Source organism: Lynx canadensis, chromosome E1 (genome assembly GCF_007474595.2).
Source record: "Lynx canadensis isolate LIC74 chromosome E1, mLynCan4.pri.v2, whole genome shotgun sequence".
NCBI classification, from domain to species: Eukaryota; Metazoa; Chordata; class Mammalia; order Carnivora; family Felidae; genus Lynx; species Lynx canadensis.
The window spans coordinates 46430386-46452246 of NC_044316.2; the positions used below are offsets into that span (position 1 = coordinate 46430386).

The 21861-nt window shown below is 39.5% G+C and overlaps 1 protein-coding gene across 9 annotated transcripts in view; it reads right to left on the reverse strand.

Moving 5' to 3' along the window:
- The window catches only part of BPTF (bromodomain PHD finger transcription factor), a 150489-nt gene that overhangs the window by 87521 nt on the left and 41107 nt on the right, over positions 1 to 21861 (reverse strand). For 7 of the 9 annotated variants that reach the window (XM_030296332.1, XM_030296331.1, XM_030296330.1 and 4 more), the window contains exons 3-5: positions 12961 to 13184; positions 8501 to 8707; positions 7772 to 7960 (exon numbers count right to left, since the gene is read on the reverse strand). In XM_030296332.1, the coding sequence (XP_030152192.1) occupies positions 7772 to 7960; positions 8501 to 8707; positions 12961 to 13184 (620 nt within the window). The remainder of the gene's footprint in view (positions 1 to 7771; positions 7961 to 8500; positions 8708 to 12960; positions 13185 to 21861) is intronic. The other 2 variants (XM_030296337.1, XM_030296336.1) reach the window with 1 other exon arrangement.

Consider the following 21861-nt stretch of genomic DNA (forward strand, 5'->3'; position numbering starts at 1 on the left):
ATTTTACAATGAGAAAGTTAACTGAACAAGAAATATAAAGATTATGTGCACCTAATTACACAGCCTCAAACTATGTAATGCAAAAACTGACAAAAAGAAACTCCACAGTAAACTGTTAGAAGTAATTTTAAAATATCTCACAGAACAAACTGAGGGTTGATGGGGGGTGGGAGGGAGGGGAGGGTGGGTGATGGGTATTGAGGAGGGCACCTTTTGGGATGAGCACTGGGTGTTGTATGGAAACCAATTTGTCAATAAATTTCATATATATAAAAAAAAATAAAATAAAATATCTCACAGAGAAGGAAAACAAATACTAGGAAGGATATAGATTTGAACGACACAATTAAAAACCTTGACCCAGGGGCACCTGGGTAGCTCAGTCGGTTGAGCGTCTGATTCTTGATTTTGGCTTGAGTCATGATCCCAGAGCGGTGGGATATAGCCCAGCACTGGGCTCTAGGCTGGGCGTGGAGCCTGCTTAAGATTCATATTCTCTCTCTCTCTCTCTCTCTCTCTCTCTCTCTCTCTCTCTCTCTCTCCCTCTCTCTCCCTCCCTCTCTCTCTCTCTCTCTCTCTCTCTCTCTCGCTCTCTCTCCCTCCCTCTCTCTCTCTCTGCCTCCCTCTCTCTCTCTCTGCCTCCCTCTCTCTCTCTCTGCCTCCCTCTCTCTCCCTCCTTCCCTCTCTCTCTCTCTCCCTCCCTGTCTCCCTCTCTCTCTCTCTGTCTCCCTCTCTCTCTCTCCCTCTGCCCCCCCCACCCCTCCGCCCCTCTCCCCCCTCCCCCGCTCGTGCTCTCTTTCTCTAAAAAATAAAAAAAATAAAAAAATAAACCTTGACCTGATTGTCCAATACTGCACCCAACTAAAACACATATATTCTCTTCAAGCGTGCGTGAGACACTTGTCAACATTAACCAAATACTGAAACATTAAAAAAAGCCTCAACAATTTCTCTGATTACAGTGGGTAAGCTAAAAATCAGTAACAAAACGATAATCAGAAGGGGCAGGGGGGGAGAAAACTATATCATAATGAAAATTAGAAAATAGTTTAAACTCAATGACAAAGACAATATAATATTTGTGGGATGCAGCTACAACAGCACAAAAAGGAAACTTACAGCCTTGACAGCGGAATAGAAAAACATAATAAAAATAGAAATAGAAAAAATAAATAAAAACTAAAAATCATAAAGCACCTATCTTGAAGAGCCAAGAGAGAAATAATATTTTCATCTAAATGCAGAAGGATGGGGGGCGCCTGAGTAGTTCAGTTGGTTAAGCATCCAACTCTTGATTTTGGCTCAGAACATGATCTCAGAGTTTGTAAGTTCAAGCCCCACGTTGGGCTATACACTGCTTGGGATTCTTGCTCTCTTTGCCCCTCCCCTGCTCCCTCTCTCTCTCTCTCTCTCTCTCAAAATAAATAAATAAATAAATAAATAAATAAATAAATAGATAGATAAATAAAATTTTTTTTGAATGTAGAAGGATAATTAGTATCAACTAGGATACTCTTTTGAGGAGGTTTTGTTTTGTTTTAATGCAACCAACAAAGGGCACCTGGGTGGCTCAGGTCATGATCTCAAGGTTTGTGAGTTTGAGTCCTGCATCAGGCTCCATGCTGCCAGTGCAGAGCCTGCCTGGGATCCTCTCTCTCCCTCTCTTTCTGCCCCTCTCTCACTTTTGTGTGTGCGCTCTCTTTCTCTCAAAATAATAAATAAACTAAAAAAAAAAAATAAGTGCAACCCACAAAAATGATAAAAATTTAAAAATTTTAAAAGCAGGGGAAAAAAGCCAGGTGATGAATATGTTTGTCACAGATCGTGGTGATGGTTTCCTGAGTGTATATTTATCTCCAAACTCATCGAGTATACATTAAATATGTACAACTTTTTGTATGCCAATTATAGTTCAATAAAGTTTTTTAAAAAACAGGAGCAGTTAAAAAAAAAAACCACCACAAAGATGCAAAGGAAATAATAAAGACAGGATCAGAAATAAACTGGAATAAACACAGAATCAAAAAAGGATCAACAAAGCCAAAAGATATTTTTTTTAAAGACTAATAAAAGGTGTTAACAGTTTTGTGAGATTTAACAAAGTTTTGTGAGATGATTAAAAAGAAAACAAATAACCAATTTCTGGACTGAAAAAAAAGAGAACATCACTATAGATCCCTGCAGACATCAAAGAAACAGGATGTTATTATGCCAATAAAATTTAAAATTTAAGCAAAATAGGTAGATTCCTAGAAAAATGCAACTTACTAAACCTGACATAAAACAACAGAAAATATGAATAGCCCACTAACCATCAAAGAAATCAAATCTAAAATTAATCTTTCCCACAATAAAAACCCCAGGGCCCGGGTGCCTGGGTGCCTCAGTTGATTAAGCGTCTGACTTCAGCTCAGGTCATGATCTCACGGTTGGTGGGTTCGAGCTCCGTGTCAGGCTCTGTGCTGACAGCTCAGGGCCTGGAGCATGTTTCAGATTCTGTGTCTCCCTCTGTCTCCCCTTCCCTGCTCACGCTCTCTCTCTCTCAAAAATAAACATTAAAAATAATAATAATTTGAAAAAAGCTCCAGGACCAAGTAGCTTCATGAAAAAAATAAAAAGCCCTTTATTTAAGTAATAAATAATACCAACTCACAGAAACTCCTGCAGACAACAGAAAAAGTGGGAACTAGCCCCAACTCATTTTGTGAGGCCAGCATAATCTGGACACCAAAGCCGGACATGGACATTAACAGAAAAGGAAAATTACAAGTCAATCTCACGTATCAGTGCAAACTCCTAAATAAAATATTAACGAACTGGATGCAACAATATATAAGAATGAAAATATACCACAACCAAATGGTATTTATTCCAGGAATAGGAGACTGGGTTAACACTTACAGAATCAACGTAGGAATTTCTGCTTCCAGATGGAGCAGAGGGACTGGATTTAACCCTCTGCCATGAAACAACCACAAACGAAAAAGAGACCACATAATAGAAAACAAAGGAACTAACAGGTACTTTACAAAAGAGGGTTAACCAAATGACCTATATATACACATATATTTCGTATACATGAAAAGGTGCTCAACATCTTTAGTCCCCAGGGAATTGCAAGTCCAAACCACCAAAAGATATCCCTACATTGCCATCAGAACGGATAAAATAAAGGGGAAAAGAAAGAAGAATGATACTGATGATACCAAGTGTTAACAAGGATGTAGAGGAGCTAGAACTCTTGTAGACTACTGATAGAAGGGTAAACTTGTACAACCACTTTGGAAAACCAGCAGCACCTATTACAGATGAGCATACGTAAAATGAATGGCCCAGGAAATCCACAACTAGATTCATATCTCTAGAAAGGTACAGATATGAGCATAAAAAACATGCAAAAAAATATTCATAGTAGCATTACTCACAATGGTCCCAAACTGGAAACCATTCAAATGCCCATCAACTCAGAAAATGAATAATAAATTAATAATTAATTGCCATCTATCTCTATCATAGAATACTATACTGCAATAAAAAGGAATGTACTACTATTACAAGCAACATTTGGATGGCTCACACATATTGTGGAGGCAAAAAAATTGGACATCAAAAAGTATATACTGTATGATACTATTTTTTTAAAGGTAATCCTAATTGGTGTTTTTTTTTTTTATTTTTTTTTTAACCTTTATTTATTTTTGAGACAGAGAGAGACAGAGCATGAATGGGGGTGGGTCAGAGAGAGGGAGACACAGAATCCAAAACAGGCTCCAGGCTCTGAGCCGTCAGCCCAGAGCCCGACGCGGGGCTCGAACTCACGGACTGCGAGATCGTGACCTGAGCTGAAGTCGGACGCTCAACCGACTGAGCCACCCAGGCGCCCCCCCTAATTGGTGTTTATAGAAGTCAAGATGGTAAGTACTTTTGTGGGAGTGAGGGCAGTGGCGGCTAAGAGGGAAATGATGTGGTTACACAGGTGTGTTCCACCTGTGTAGATATCTGTAAATATCTATCAAGCTATTTACTGAATATTACTTAACCAAGTGCTATACTTTAATGAAAAAGTTTATCATAATATATCTTTCCATACTGAACACTTGCCAATCTGACAGTCTTCTACTGATAAACTTTAGTCGTTAAATTAGGTGTCTAAATACATTCTGAAGATTTAGAAAAGAAAACCCTGTGAGATGCCTTCTATCAGTTGTTATTTTTCATCCACCTAGAATAACCCCCCTCTCTAGTTCTTGTGATACCACATCTCATCTACTGACCACAGAGTGGTCAAGAATGGTAACAGAAATTGGTCCGGGGACACCACAAGGTACCTAGCACACTGCCAGGCACCATTACACTCAACAAATATTTGTTGAATAAATGAGCTCATAGAGAAAGAGAAACAGAAGGAAGCAGAGAGACACGTTCTAGTCTTCTCCGAGGGTCAGAACTCTACTATTAGGCCTGTCTACTGCCCATTAGAAAGTAAAGTCCTCAAGGGCCTTGACTTTGTCCATTTCGGTCACTAGTGTCATTAAGTTTTACAGTCAGGGACCTACCAAAACGTTTTTATCTACTTTAAATGTATCAAATTCCTCTTTAAAGACTGGTGTGGTATGTTTAATCAGTATCTTTAAAAATGCTTCACACTGTTTTGGAAGTAAGTATGAGACTATCAGGTTTCTAGGCTTGGTTTCATTTATTAGTCTAGTCAAGAAAAGAACTATGATTTACTAAATGGTCAGGTTTCAAATTTACAGCATCTTCAGCTTCTAGCACTCTGATCCTGCTAACGGCCCCAATCCACTCTGATCACAACTACTGACAATTGCTATTTGCTCCCATTCTAGCTTTCTTAACACTTCTTATTCGGGTTCTCATCTAAATCAATTTTTCATGACTACGCATGAAGAAAACCACTTGAATACAAAGTTTAAATACAAAGGATCTCATTTAGAAGAATTATGTTAACTACTAGTGAATCAGTAAATGTATAATTCAGCTCACCCATTTTATTATTTTTTTACTTGCTGGGCTTTCTCACTCTTTCAAAGAGCTGACTATACAGCAATAAGGACAGTATCCAACATTTATTAAGCAGTTAACATGCGTCAGATACTATGCTAAGTCTTTTATATATATTATTTCACTTGGTGCCCTTTAAAAGTGTTAAGTCAGATACTAAGATAAGAGTATCTCCCTTTAAACCATTCTAATAACAAAAATAACAGGGGTGCCTTGGTGGCTCAGTTGGTTAAGCGTCTGACTTCGGCTCAGGTCATGATCTCACGAGCCCTGCATCAGGCTCTGTGCTGACAGCTCAGAACCTGGAGCCTGCTTTGGATTCTGCATCTCCCGCTCTCTCTGTCCCTCTCCCCCCTCCCCCCACTAACACTCTCTCTCTCAAAAATAAATAAACATTAAAAAATTTAAAAAAATTATGTTTATTTATTTTTAAAGACAGAGAGGGAGAGAGAGCACAAGCAGAGGTGGGGAAGATAGAGAGGGGGACACAGAATCTGAAGCAGGCTCCAGGATCCGAGCTGTGAGCGGTCACCACAGAGCCCGATGCGGGGCTTGAACTCATGAACCGCGAGATCATGACCTGAGCCGAAGTCGGACGCTTAACCGACTGAGCCACCCAGGCGCCCCTAAAAAAATTTTTTTAAAAACAAGTATCTCAGAGAAATTAATAAGCTGGTAATAAATAACTTAAAAAGCAAATATCTGCTAAAATCTATGCAAAGTTGTTAACTCTGTTTGGTTTAAAAACCAAACAACTAACTAGTATATGAACCCACTATAAGACTAAGACTTAATTAACTATTAATCTAAAAAGACAAATATTTTAAGAAGTATTTACTAAGGATATAATCACAATTCTAATAAAAATGGAATTTTGTTCACCAAATTATTTTGGGCCTAGTACTCTACTTTCAAATTCTGACTTATGAAGGTGTTAATGTCTTAATAATGCAATATTTTAATTAGGACCTAGAGATCTAACCATAAAATTATAAATTGAATTCTAAATCTCTGGGTCTCCAGTCCATTCAATAAAGGACTCTCACTGAAACGATCTGATAGGTATTTACTAAATGCATCTAGTGAAAGGGAATTTATTATTCTCTAAACAGCTGTAATTTGAAAGAAGTTGTTAGCATTCAGTCACAATAGTCTTCACTCTTATTCCTACTTATTTGACATAATACCCAACATTTCAAACATAAGTCTAATCTCCCCCTCCCCCAACTAACCTGTCAGTAGACAATTATAGAATTTTCATCCCACCTTCCCCTTGATAGCAAGTCTATTCTTTTCTAGGCTCAAAAATTTGTGGGAGCCTGGGCGGCTCAGTCGGTTAAGAGTCCCAACTTCAGCTCAGGTCATGACTGGCAGTCTGAGAATTTGAGCCCCGCGTCAGGCTCTGTGTTGACAGCTCAGAGCCTGGAGCCCGCTTTGGATTCTGTGTCTCCCTTTCTCTCTGCCCCTCCCCTGCTCATGCGCGCGCTCTCTCTCTCTCTCTCTCTCTCTGTCAAAAATAAATAAACATTAAAAAAAAGTTTTTTCATTAAAAAAAAAGTTGTTTTTTTTTTTAATTTGTTTCTGTATTCATTTCACCAGATAGCAGTTTCCAGACTTTTCTTCATCTTAGTGACCAGTCTCTCATTAGCATAAAACATGGTGAGCTTATTATTGTGATTCTTCGGGACCCTCCACACACATCACTGCATGTAACCTAATGTTACACTGGTGTTTTCAGCAACAGTTTACTGTTTATAGACACTCAGTTGAGAGCAGTCACACAAGCACTGTTGATCATCAAAATCCTTCAAGTTAACAGAACAGGAACACTGAGGCCTTGCAAGATTAAATAACATTGACTTAATGACAGAAGCAGATCTAGAATCAAATCTTCCAACTGCTAATGCTATCTTCCTCCCAACACATCAGAATCACATCCCCAGTACGAAATGTAGCAACGAAAGTACCGCAAGTTGGAAAATATGTGATATTCTTATAATATACAGAAAAAAATCATTAAGGATTTCCATCAAGGTATTAGCTACAATTCTTAATTTCTGGTAGGATTACCAGTGTTTATTTTGTTTTACTCATCTGAATTTTTTAGTTTGCTTTTTAAAAAAATACACAGTTCCTATAATAAAAATTCTTTCTCATTTAAAAACAAGGCAAAATGAAAGGTATAATGACATCCTTCGTGTGTGATAAAACTTACTTCAAGTATAATTTTAATTTTAGAAAAGCTTAAAATATGGATTATTGGTTAATTTACATTTCAAAATACATCTTGCACAAAATGTTTTGTGACAATGGTTTTCTATCATAACATCATGGTTTGAAATGTTTAAAAAAAACCACACAAGCACATGCAAACATAAAATTAATTTGTTAGTACGTACAGAATTGGAATGGTCAAATCATTCAACACTGAGCCATTAGTATGTAAGTACTTAAAACCAAAATGTCTGCCACTATGATCTGGTGATAAAATATACAAATAAGTCTATTAGTCAAAACCAGCTAAATGAACTTAAAAAAGCATGAAGATTATGATGAGTTTCAAGCACTAACTGCAAGAATGTGTCAAACTCCGAATGTTAGGTGACAATTTAGCAATCAGGGATGGCACTTATGTAAGCAAGCAGCATGAATGAACACATACTTTAAAATTCCAGGTGACATTCAGCTCTTACTACCAAAGGGAAGGATTCCCCCCATTACAGAGGCATTGATACACTGCCCTCTGTACCTGGCACGTCCTGGGGGAGCTCAGATGCCACCTTCTTCTCTGCCATGTTGCTGCTATCATGGGTTTCTGAGAGACACCCCACGGGACTCCTCCCTTCAGAGGGACTAGTCTCTTCTGGAGAAGCATTTGTTGTGTTGTCGCCAAGATTTGCTGACACAGAGTTACCTTTATCCCCAACTTCTGTTGGCTCTACAGTAAAATGCACAACAAAACTTTAAAGATATCCTTTAAATTGCTCTAGGACAAATGGCCACATTCAATCAACTACTAAAAATGAATGATCACCAAGAAAACCTGCTTTTATTTGATGGCCATTTTGAAGCAATTAGATTTTGGGATATTTTTGCAGTAGGTAATCCAAAGAGTATTTAAAATATTAAGAACGTTTAAGTAATTAATATAAAAATGAACGTAACACATACAAAAGTGTATATTCTGGTATAAAAATAGTGATTTTTTTCACCAACAAATCTTACAGGGAAAGGGTATCTTATTAGGAAGTATAAATAGAGATATGGGTATATTATAGCAAATCTACCAATACATAAAACTCATTACAATGATTATACATGTTACAAGAGGAAAGGATATCCTAATTTCTTTAGAAATATAAAATTATAGAGGTATTAGTAATAAAAAAAAGGATTCATTTTCATTTTGAAAGCAAAATTGGAGGTTTCATAAATAACACTGATGAAATACTATTTTCTAGCCAAGTAATTTTTTTACCCTCGGATTTTCCTTGCTCAGGATCATCATCTGGTGCTTTGTCATCACCATCTTTTTCAAGGGACTGGTCTTCAAACTCCTCTCTGCTTTTCTCAGCATCTTTGGAGGTATTATTCTCAGTCTCATTCTTGTCCTTTTCTATTTCTTCTGGGCTTTTAACAATATCAATGTCTCCTTTTTTGGCTCTTATGGATTCCAAAATTTCTTCTATAATAAAAACAAAAAATTTTGTTTCCAGGTATACCAAATATAGAAAAAGTACTACAAATGTCACTCAAGAGTTTCAATACAAGTTATTAAAGTTACATATGTCAAAACACCAGAACTAAGAAATAAGGATCAAGATTACCAATACGATATTGATGCCCATAGAACACAACCAATGGGGTAATCTTCACTTCTAGAAAATATATGGTAGGGGCACCTGGATGGCTCAGTCGGTTAAGCATCTGACTCTTGGGGCACCTGGGAAGCTGAGTCGGTTAAACTCAGGTCATGATCTAGAGGTTTATGAGTTCAAGCCCCGCGTCAGTCTCTGTGCTGACAGCTCGAGCCGGGAGCTTGCTTCGGATTCTGTGTCTCCCTCTCTCTCAGCTCCTCCCCCACTAGTGTTTGCACGCTCTCTCTCTCTCTCTCTCTCTCTCTCTCTCAAAAATAAAGAAACATTAAAAAAAATTTTTTAATAACAAAAAGTACACTACATGCTGAATTACACTGAAATATAACATGCTCATTGTAGGAAATTTGAAAAATATAAATAGAATACCAACTATAATCATTCTATGCTAGTTGGTTATTTTTTGATAAAAGCTGGTCTATTACCTAGTTAGAGAAAAAGAATTTTTTTAGAGAAGAAGAATTTAAGTACCTCAATGACCCAGGCACTGTTTTGTTTTTTTTTTTTTTTAATTTTTTTTTTCAACGTTTATTTATTTTTGGGACAGAGAGAGACAGAGCATGAACGGGGGAGGGGCAGAGAGAGAGGGAGACACAGAATCGGAAACAGGCTCCAGGCTCCGAGCCATCAGCCCAGAGCCCGACGCGGGGCTCGAACTCACAGACCGCGAGATCGTGACCTGGCTGAAGTCGGACGCTTAACCGACTGCGCCACCCAGGCGCCCCCCAGGCACTGTTTTTGCATGGTATCTTACATAATTCTCCAATTCTCTAGTGTTCTACCACATGATAATCCATAATGGAACTAACTAATTCCTCTGTATTGGACACTTTTAGTTTTTCACATTCCCCTAAGTCAGACCACTAAACATTTTAATTATACATCTTATTTTGGTTTTGTTCATTAGTTAAGATGATATTATGTACATAATTTTGTGAATAGGCAAGCTCACTCTAGAAAATATTTCTAATTTAACATATTTGATAAAAACACACTTAACATTGCTTTTTAAGGGACTGGACAGTTCTTTATTATCGTACTAAAAGCTGAGAATGCAAGAATAAAAAGGAATTTGTCGATTTTTTTAATTTTTTTTTTTCTTACTTTTGAGAGGGAGAGAGCACACGTGCGAGTGGGGGTGGGGGGGGGGGCAGAGAGCAAGGAAGACACAGAATCTGAAGCAGGCTCCAGGCTCTGAGCTGTCAGCACAGAGCCCGACACGGGGCTCGAACCCATGAACCAACCATGAGATCACGACCTGAGCCAAAGTCGGACACTCAACCAACTGAGCCACCCAGGCGCCCTGAGATTTGCCGATTTTAATGCCATGATTCATGAAAGAAAACTAAGAGGGATATAGCCTGACTGAAAGTAATAAAATTTCTTATTATTTGATCTACTGTATGGAGAGAAAATAGTAAGAAGGGGATACAACCTCCCCAAAGAATTCTGACAACTAAAACTTATCTGATGAAAATGTTACATATTTTTCTAAACAGATGTAACAGAAAAATACTTCCTACCACCAGATATGAATAAACACAATCCTTGGTAATCAGTCTGCTAGTTTCTGAAGACGAAGTATATTTGTATGCAACAGTATTTATATATAACAGTATGACTATAGCATTCTCAAAAAATACACATGAATTAAAGGCACTACAGACGCAGAGCATGTAGGAACAGGCTCCGATATAGCTTAAGTAGATATATTTATTAAATATAAACATTCTACTTTAAGCAAATAGAAAATGGGGAAATTTTTCAGTAAATGGAGAATGGGAAAATTAATAGGATTATATGTATAGCAGATAACATATATAGAAGGACAGAGCCAGGCAGTTCAAGTGTACTTTCAAAGTCTTAATCATTTTATCTAAGATTAAAATGCACTATTAGAAAACACAGGTGATACTTATTAAACATGCAGAGTATATCTGGCAGGATTTTAAAAAATGGCAATAATAGCGTGTCTGGAAAAAAAGTAAGGTGAAACGGGATTATGAAGGAGATTCACTTTTCACTGTATACCCTTTTATACTATTTGAACTTTTTAAAAAAAATCATAAGTATTTATTATCTTTTACAAAGCAAGAAGTTGAGCAAGAAAGTAAATTAGGTATTGAAATATAACCCAAACTATAAAGTAAATATCCATAATCCAAGGTAACCCAAGGTAAATTAGGTATTGAAGTGTAACCCGAGCGATAAGGTAAATATCCATGAGTCCACAGTGATATAAATAAATGACTGAATAATAAACTAGAAGAACAGACAAATCTCCTGTTTCCTGAAGAACAGAAAAATCCCAAATAATTTATGTAGATAGCCACTACCTCCAGGAGGGAGAGCCTAACTCTCCCCTCCCTGAGTGTGGGCTGTGCGTAGTGACTTTCTTCCCCAAAGCACAGCATGGGTAGAAGGAGTAATTTTATAGTGGAGAAACTTGACAAACGCTACCTGAGCCAGGTTAACATGATCAGTGATAAGTCACGATGACGGCACATAATCTTGGTATGATGATAAGAATGGCACTTTTCACCTCTGTAGTCTTCCTCCCCAAATCCATAATCTCAGTTGGGAGAAGAACATGAGACAAATCCAGACAGAGGGCATTCTACTAAATACCTGACCAGTACCCGTCAAAACTGTCAAGGTCATCAAAAATAAGAAGTCTGAGATGGGGCGCCTGGGTGGCTCAGTCGGTTAAGCGTCCGACTTCGGCTCAGGTCGTGATCTCGCAGTCCGTGAGTTTGAGCCCCACGTCAGGCTCTGTGCTGACAGCTCAAAGCCTGAAGCCTGTTTCAGATTCTGTGTCTCCCTCTCTCTCTGCCCCTCCCCTGTTCATGCTCTGTCTCTGTCTCAAAAATAAATAAACGTTAAAAAAATTTTAAAAAAAATTAAAAGGCTTGGACGGAGTGTTGATTTAAAATTTTTTTGGGGGTGCCTGGGTGGCGCAGTCGGTTAAGCGTCCGACTTCAGCCAGGTCACGATCTCGCGGTCCGTGAGTTCGAGCCCCGCGTCAGGCTCTGGGCTGATGGCTCAGAGCCTGGAGCCTGTTTCCGATTCTGTGTCTCCCTCTCTCTGACCCTCCCCCGTTCATGCTCTGTCTCTCTCTGTCTCAAAAATAAATAAAGGTTAAAAAAAATTTTTTTTAATAAATAAATAAATAAATAAATAAATAAATAAATAAGAAGTCTGAGAAACTGTGACAGTCTAGAGGAGCCTTAAGAGACATGATAAGTAAATGCAATGTGGTGTTCTGGATGCGACCATGAGACAGAAAAAGGATGTCAGTAAAAATAAGGAAATATGAATAAAGTATAGAGTTCAGGTATTATAATGTATTAATATTGGTTCACTACTTATGACAAATGTGTCACACTAACTACATTACTAACAGGGGAAACCTGGTGCAGACTATATGGAACACTGTTCTACCTTAGCAACTTTTCCGTAACTATAAAACTATTCTAAAATTAAGTTTTACTTAAAATAAAAAAGAAAGCAAAGACTAAATTTTAAAAGAATACTATTTCTCATAATTAAAAATAGGGTTCCTAATAATAAGGTAACTTGAATTAAAGAAAACAGTTGGGGGGCGCCTGGGTGGCTCAGTCGGTTAAGCGTCCGACTTTGGCTCAGGTCATGATCTCACGGTCTGTGAGTTCGAGCCCCGCGTCGGGCTCTGTGCTGACAGCTCAGAGCCTGGAGCCTGTTTCGGATTCTGTGTCTCCCTTTCTCTGACCCTCCCCTGTTCATGCTCTGTCTCTCTCTGTCTCAAAAATAAATAAACATTAAAAAAAAAAAAATTAAAAAAAAAATAAATAAAGAAAACAGTTGGGGAAATATTAGTAATGACCGAGGCAATATACAAAATGCTAAAATGCATAGCATCCCTAATGTATGCTGGGATGAACAAGATTCTCTTGGGAAAATGAAAGTATTGGGAATTGAAATATACATATTTGAAATGTTAGTATCTTCAAATTTTGTAGTGACTTAATACCAAGAATTTATCTCAAATTTAGTAACAAGTAAAATGAGAAGATTTCCCTCTTACCATTAGCTGCCGCCAGAAAAGATTTGTTACTGCCCCGAGCCTTATTGGTCAAGTCTTCAGTTATGTCCATGTGTCGGTGGATTTCTTCACGCATTTCTTCCAGAATTTTGCAGAGTTCTGCCTCCCAGTAATCTTTATCTAGACAGTCAATTAATTCTGCAAGTTGGACCTTTGTGCTGTAGTACCAAATTTTCTTCTCATTTTCATTTTCTGTATCTTCTTCTCTGTTTAAAAGAAGAACAAAAACACTTTCTATGTTAGCTATAATGGCACTGATTTGACAGCTGCCATCTACGCAATGAAAGTTAAAATATGTAACACAAACTGCACGTTTTAAGGTGTTCAGTATATCTGCTCATAAAAACTCCCCTCCGGTCTCATTCAAACTCGGGTTACTTTTGTTCTAGTTGAGCAATCTCTAAGTATTTGGATTTCCTAGCCCACAGCAGCTTATGATAGAATAATCTGTGGGGCCTCTGGGTGGCTCAGTCGTCGGTTAAGTATCCGACTCTTGATTTCAGCTCAGGTCATTATCTCACAGTTGTGAGATTGAGCCCCACATTAGGCTCCACACTGGGCATGGAGCCTGCTTGGGATTCTCTCTCCCTCCTCCCCCCTCCCCTGCCCGCCCTCTCTCAAAAAAAAAAAAAAAAAAAAGGAAAAAAAATAATTTGTAATAGTGGGAAGAGAGGAATTAGTATAGCAACAGAGAAAGGTATCTAAAAATATGACACACAGAAACAGAATCTCAAGGGGCACCTGGTTGGCTCAGTGGAAGGAGCATGCAACTCTTCATCTTGGGGTCATGAGTTCGAGCCCCACATAGCATGTAAAAATTACTTACATAAATAAAACTTGAAAAGGGAGAAAAAAGAAACAGGACCTCAAAATTCAAAGTGTGGGAGTGCTCGGTGGAGGACAGTCTTGGTTCTACTTCAGTCGACTCTGATATCATCACTCTAACCATACGAATGAAATTTTAACCAGAAATATTTAAACTATGCTTAGAGCAGGTTGACACTACAATCCAGTTTAGAACATTTCCATCAACATGGTATAAATGCTCTGCTAAATTCTGGTCCTTGAAGAGTGATCTCAATGAGCAATAATGTCTCGTGTCTCTTCCCTTCTTACGGACCGAGTTCAAAATGGGGAGAAGAGGAGCAGCCCCCAGCCCTGCCTACATCTCTCCAAAGGTCCCACCCACTCGTAACGGAGGTGTAGACTCCAGCAGGGATGGCCACTAACTACAAACCCAAGGCAAATTCAGGCCTACGACGGGACTATGAGAAATACATGCGATGATATTCTCTCATTCGAAAGGAGTCCAGGAGCATGTGTGAGGTACCTGCCGAGAGTTTAACTTTCCTGTCTACTCAACAGCAAACTCACAAAGCTGAAAGAACTAGGCTTCAAGAAAGACTTGGCTTCAGGGGCGCCTGGGTGGCTCAGATGGTTGAGCATCTGACTTCGGCTCAGTTCATGATTTCATGATCTGTGTGTTCGAGCCCCACGTGGGGCTCTGTGCTGACAGCTCAGAGCCTGGAGCCTGCTTCGGTTCTGGTCTTCCTCTTCTCTGCCCCTCCCTCCCTCTCAAAAATAAACATTAAAAAAAAATTTTTTTTTTAAAGAAGGATCTGGCTTTAAAATGGGTTCAGGCGTTTATGAGATATGCGACCATGAAAAAGACACCACCTCTCTGAGCCTCACCTAGCTGCTAAAATGGGAATAACAGTATCTATTTTCAGGGTCAGCAATAAGAATTAGAGGTGTTGTAATAAGGCACAGATTGTAGTACCCAGGCACATTGTTAGTAATCAATAAATATAAAATATGATTACTACTATTAAGGTAGTAAATAAAAATTGAGCAGAATTCCAGGAATGAATCATCCAGTAATTCTAAAGAAAGACGGGACATATCAAGTCATGGATAAATAAATGGATATCGAATATCAAAACTTTTCAAACATTAACAGAAAAAAAAAGAAAGAGCAAAGCGAGATAGCATTTAAGTTTTATTTAAGTAATCTCTACCCCAAACCTGGGGCTCAAACTCATAGCCCTGAGATGGAGTCGCATGCTCTTCCAACTGAACCAGCCAAGCACCCCCTGCTTTGCTCTTTAAAATCAGCATCTGCTAACATATGAAATTAGTATATTGCTCTGTTAGAAGCTTTCTAAAAAATTGCTGAAAATCATTTTTTTTTAAATCTGCTCTATAAGGGTATTTTTACTGACTTCTCATGACTGAGTGATGACAACAATCTTATCCCAATTTACAATGTTAAAGATGTCAGAGTCCTCTAATCAAAAAGACTAATAAAATGCTTTCAAAAGGCAATACTGTATCAAAACTCTAATTAAGTGACAATATCAAATCAGAAAGTACTTAGCTTTGAGCGTAAGAGTTATAGGACAGCCTGATTATTATCTAAAATATCAATCTTAAGGATTTCACTGTTATAAAGATGTTAAATTCTTTCTTTTACAATGTGCTTTATCCTCTTTATTCAGAAATATCTACCAGTTTCAATGAAACAAGAGAAACATTCTGTATAAAAACATTTTGGGGTTAGAAAACAATTTACAAGCATAAGATTTCAAATGATTTCATTTTCACATGAAAATGGGGTTCTATGGGAGCCAATTTAATTAAATGGACATTCTATTTTTTCAAGTAACTCACATACTACTGAAAAAAGGTTCCTAATAGCTGACTTAATCCATACAGACACCTGCATAATTTCCATTTAAACAAAGAATAATTTCAATTTTAATCTTAAGTTTCATCTTAAAGGAGAACTCACTACTTCATATAGCAGTCCGTTCTGGATTGGAATTGCCCTTTTAGAAAGTTCTTCCTTTTAATGTCATGACACAAACCTGGTATTTCTGCCAATTAGGCCTGGTTCTGCCTGCTGGAGTTACGTGAAATAAAACTAACATATCCTCCACACACAGACCTTCAAATCTTTCACTTCAAATCTTTCACATCTGTAATTTTGCTGTTTTTTCTCTTCAGGCCAAACATGCTCAAATACTTTAATCATTCTTTTTTTAAGTTTATTTTGAGAGACAGCACGTGTGGGGGAGGGGCAGAAAGAGAGGAAGAGACAGAGAATCTCAAGCACTGTCAGCATAGTGTCCAATGTGGGGCTCGAACTCATGAACCATGAGATACTGACCTGAGCCAAGACCAAGAGTCAGACGCTTAACTGAGCCACCCAGGTGCCCTTAGTCATTCTTTACAGCACATTTTCCAGTCTTCACTCCCCTGATTTTCTTCCCTTAAATGTCCCTCTACAAATGTGGTGCCCAGTAACTTTTTTATTCTGCTCATCAAAGGTAATACACAACACTGACAACTTTTTTCTTCTTGAAGCTGTAGAAGGATAAATTTGTTAAAAGCATAAAGTAACAAAACAGTGAACAATAACTGCTAATGTTTTCAAAGAAAAGCTGTTCTGTTTTTGTTTTTTTTTTTTAAAGCAATGTCTGTGCCCAAGGAGGGTCTCAAACTCAACCCTGAGATCAAGAGTCACGTGTTCTACTGACTGAGCCAGCCAGGCACCTTGTGAAAAGTTGTCCCAATGCTTTTTTTTATTGTTTTATTTTCATTATTTTATTTTACTTTATTTTATTTTATTTTATTTTTATTATTTTATTATTTTTTTCATTTCCACACCCAACATAGGGCTTAAACTCACAACCCTGAGATCACAAGTCACATGCTCTACTGACTGAGCCAGCCAGGTGCCCCGCCAAATTGTCCCAATACTTGAGGACTTGGGCACACATTGTCAGAGTTTATATCATCAAAATTATTTGTTCTAATTACAAAAGTGACAAAAGCTTTCCTATATAAATATACACTGATGTGTATGTATATTTAGTTTGGGGGTCAGAATGTGGTTTCTATTGACGCTCTGTCCCTACAGTGCCTACAATGTTCCTTCTGCACACCCAAACTGGCCTGGCTTTCCTAAAGACACTAATCAGCTCAAAGGAGCTCACAGGGTGGCAGGGAAGACAGGTTGGAATGAAAACGTCTGCCAAAAACATAATTAAGAGCAAACATAAATATTACAGGTCTCCATGTTAAAGTCTGTTTGGCTTTCACTCAGGCAAGACAAGGAGGAGGTTAAGACTAACAATAAGTCTCCAGTTTCATTTTTAAACAAACCCACAGAAACTAAGAGTAAGGAACAGTAGTAGTGGGTTGAATGGCATCCCTCCAAAATTTATGTCCATCCGAAACCTTAGAACGTGACCTTATTTGGAAACACGGTCTTTGCAGATACAATGTGATTAAATCTGGTATCCTTGTAAGTGGAAGAGAAGACACAGGGACACACAGGAAAGGTGATGTGAAGGTGCGGGCAGAGATTCGCATGATCCATCTGCCTACAGGCCAAGAGATGTCAAGGGCAGCCAGGGACCACTAGCGCTTGGAACAGTCTCCCTCAGAGTCTCCAGAAAGAACCAGTCCTGCTGACACTGAGGTTTCAGACTTGTGGCTTCACAACTGTGAGAGACCAAATTCCTGTTGTGTGAAGCAACTCCGTGTATGGTGATTTGTTACGGCAACCCTAGGAAACTCAACTTTCGGTACGGGGGAAATGGAGCCCTCTGAAAACACCTAAGAATGGGAACATGGCTTTGGAACTGGGTGATGGGGAAAGGCTGGAGGAACTTGGAGATACTGGACGGAAAAGGCTTCGGCTTCCTTGAAGAGACAGAGGTAAGCAAAGATTGGAATTACGTTGCTCACGAGCCAAGGAACACTTGAGCCACTAGAAGCTGGAAAAGGCAAGAATGGATTCTTTCCTAGGGCCTCCAAAGGGAACACGGCCCCACTGCCACCCTGAGTTTAAACTCCCAGCCGGCACAACTGCCAGAGAATAAACTTCTGTCACCCAGTTTGTGGTACTTGGTTATAGCAGCCGCAGGAAACCAACCCAGCTAGGGATTTAGCAGTTAAAGCACCAGCTAGGTCAGGCAGTCCGAGCAGATCAGGAGCACACATTCTGGAGCCAGAATACCTGGGACTGAATCCTGATTCTGCTACTTATGACTAGTTGTGCGACATTGAATACATTATTTAACCTCTCTGTGCCTCAACTTCAGTCTGAAAAATGGGGTGGCAATACTTCTATCAAAATGTTGTTGTGAGGACTGAGTTCAAACACATAAAACACTTAGAATGCTGCCAGCGTCGACTGGGTATAATAATGCAGAGTTGCTACTATTTTCTTCATCTCATGAAGTATGTGATATCTACCTTAAAACGAATAATTACAAGTGGGATGGATGTTTAAAAAAATAAAGGAGGGGCGCCTGGGTGACTCAGTCAGTTGAGCATCCGACTTGCTTTTGACTCAACTCATGATCTCGCAGTTAGTGGGTTCAAGCCCCAAGTCGGGCTCTGCACTGACAGTGCAGAGCCTGCTTGGGATTCTCACTCCCTCCCTCTCTCTCTGCCCTTCTCCCACTCACGCTCTCTCTCTCAAAAATAAAAATCTTAAACTTAAAAAAAAAAAAAAAAATCTTTCAAGGTGCAAGAGGGAAAGAGGTTCAGGGAAAGAAAGCCCTAGGAAAGGGCCTATATAGGCCAAGACTTGAGAATAAGCCAAAAGATTTCTGGATGTTTTAGTTTGTTATTTATTTATTTATTTATTTATTTATTTATTTATTTATTTATTGGGTGGGGGGTAATGGGAGCAAGAGAATTAAATGTACGAAATTAGGGAACTGTGAACTTTCTGTTAAGAGCAAATGGGGGAATTTGAACTTTCTGTTAAGAGCAAATGGAGGTAACTGAAAGGTTTTTCAACTTGAGGGAGAAAGAGACCTGATCCAAATTGCTGAAATCATCCAGCTATGGAACAGAGACTTGAACTGGGTAGTGGGGAGTTACACACGGGGGCAACTACTAAAGGAGTCCAATCCAGATGATGTTGGCTTATGTCACGATAAGGGCAGCAAGAATGGAGAAAATCAGATTCAGAATTTAAGGAGTAATTAAAAGGTATAATAAACAATACAAAACAAAAGCCTATTCCTGAGTTTCTTGCTTGAGCAGCTGGTGCAATGGTGATCCCATTTACTACAGATAGGATCAATGGGTGAAGGGTAGGTAATGCGGGGGAAGTGACGAGTTCAGTTTCGGACATGTTGTGTTTGAGGTGCCTGCTGTGTGAACGTGTCCAGGAGACTGCGGGATATACAGAACTGGACACGGCCAGAAGGCTTACCGATGCAGGTTTGATGGCATTAAGCTAGCAAGGAAATAGGCGGCTTACAAGCTAGAACGGGGAGGTATGGGTGCAAAGCAATATAGGTTTAAAATTATAATTTAGTACATTTGAAAATGAAAAAAAGTTTTTAGGTATATTTATTTATTTAAGTAATCTCCACCCCCAACGTGGGGCTCTAACTCACAACCCCGAGATCAAGAGTTGCATGTTCCTCCGACTAAGCAGGGCCAGGTGCCCCCAAAAAACAGTTTTACTTTTTTTAAAGTTTACTTATTTATTTTTGAAAGACAGAGAGGGAGAACATGTGCACAAGCAGGGGAGGGGCAGAGAGAGAGAATCCCAAGCAGGCTCTGGGCCTATAGGAAAGATAGCACTGCAATTAAAAATTGGTTCAGGGGCGCCTGGGTGGCTCAGTCGGTTGAGCGTCCGACTTCAGCTCAGGTCACGATCTCACGGACCGTGAGTTCAAGCCCCGCGTCGGGCTCTGGGCTGATGGCTCAGAGCCTGGAGCCTGCTTCCAGTTCTGTGTCTCCCTCTCTCTCTGACCCTCCCCCGTTCATGCTCTGTCTCTCTGTCTCAAAAATAAATAAACGTTAAAAAATTGGTTCACTACCCCAGACTTTGCTTTAGGTATGCTCCCCTTGGGCAGTAAGTCCACTGATTTATCATTTTAACCGTCCAGGGAGAGTATATACCAAATCTCCACATACTGTCAACTGAATAATTCACATGGTTTCAAGTTTCACCAGGAGTCCACATATAATCTACCACAAGAGGGCATCACACTGAAATTGTCTTATTATAATCTAACTTTTAAAGACATGTAAAATTTACTCAAATTATTGACAACACTTAAGTATCACTAACAATAATATTTAAAGTTTTGTATTTGACTAGGGGCACCTGGGAGCCCGACAGCGGGCTCGAACTCACAAACCGTGAGATCATGACCAGAGCTGAAACAAAAGTTGGGTGCTTAACCAACTGAGCCACCCAGGTGTCCAGGATTTTATTACTTTTTTTTTTTTTTTTTATAATTACTCCTATCTTATAGGTCTTTTTAATGTTTATTTCTGAGAGAGAGAGAGAGAGAGAGAGCGCGCGAGCATGTGCGAGCGCACGTGAGCATGCGCGGGCATGAGCAGGGGAGGGGCAAAGAGGGGAGACGGACAGAGGATCTGAGGTGGGCTCTGGGCTGACAGCAGCAAGCCCGATGCAGGGGCTCAAACTCAGGAACCGTGAGATCATGACCCGAGCTGAAGTGAGACGCTCAACTGAGTGAACCACCCAGGTGCGTGCCCGTTATTACTTTTTTAAAGGAGGAACATTCTAAGAACAAAAGAGCTCTTAGAAAATAAAAATATGATAGTAAAAAAAGAAAATCTAAATAGTAGGGCTGAAAGACTAAGATAGGGAAATCTTCCAGAAAAACTGAACAACACACATATATACTCACTCCCTCCCTCCCTCCCTCCCTCCCTCCCACCCCAAAGAAGAAAAAAGACAAAGAGGAAAACTGGAGGAAAAAGGTAAGAAAATCAGAAGACCAAAACAGGAAGACCAGTGTTCAACAAAATAATAGCACAAAATAAATACAACAGGGAAAAGGAGAGGAGGAAGTTCTCAAGACAAGTTCTCAACTGAAGGACTCAACTGCCAGATTTGAAAGTGCCCACCAAACACCCGGCGGATAAAAAAAAGACTCATACGAGGCCATATCACTCTAAAACTGCAAAACGCTACAAGCAAAGAGAAGATTCTAAGCTTCCAGGTAAGTCCCGACAGGAAACATACAAAGAATCAACGAACAGATTCACATTTCTCAACAGCAACACTGCAAGTCGACGACTGCACAGAACTGAGGACCTGTTTACTCTGTACCATCTTCGTAAGTGAACGGGGGCGGGGGGGCTGGCTGAGACGCTTCCCTCTACCTGGCAAGGCTTGCCCAGGCGCCGAGGAAGTTCCTGCTTATCTTCTCCAAGCCCTGCTCGATGTTCCTTTCAGCCCACCACTGGTTTTATAAGATCTGACCTAATTCTGAGAGCTGCAAGAAGGCTGTGAAGACTTCAGAAGCTGAAAATACAAAGCAGCCCACTCCCTCCGATCGTATTTCTACAAGACGTCAAAACCAAGTCCATACTCCGACCCTGCCCGACACGTGACCGAGGTAAATGCTCTGCTTTCCCAGACGGTCTCCTGTCCTTCCCCCTGACCTGCCTGGAAGAGCCTCTTGAAAACCCTCAGAAAAGCAGAAGTCAGGCTGCGACCATGAGTCTGTAGAGCTTCTCTCCTCCTGGGAGACTACGGCCAATGATGACAAAACCGATCTTTCCTCAGACGGCTGGTTGGTTCTTGCCGGTCCATTTTACGTATGGATGTAGCGAAACCGAAACGAGAGGAAAATCCTAACACCAAAATAAGGGTGGCGATCGCCTCACGATAGGCTGCAGGGATGCAGGGAATAAAGTCAGGGAAGGGCCCCCCGTGGCATCTGCCTTGTAACAGTCTATCTCCCATCCCAGGCAATTAATACCCTGGTGTGTAATTTGCATGTTTTCGTACACTCTTCTTTCCCTACAACTTAAAAAGCTGTTATAAGGTATGTATTCCTTCAAGTCAGAAACTACTTAACTACGTAA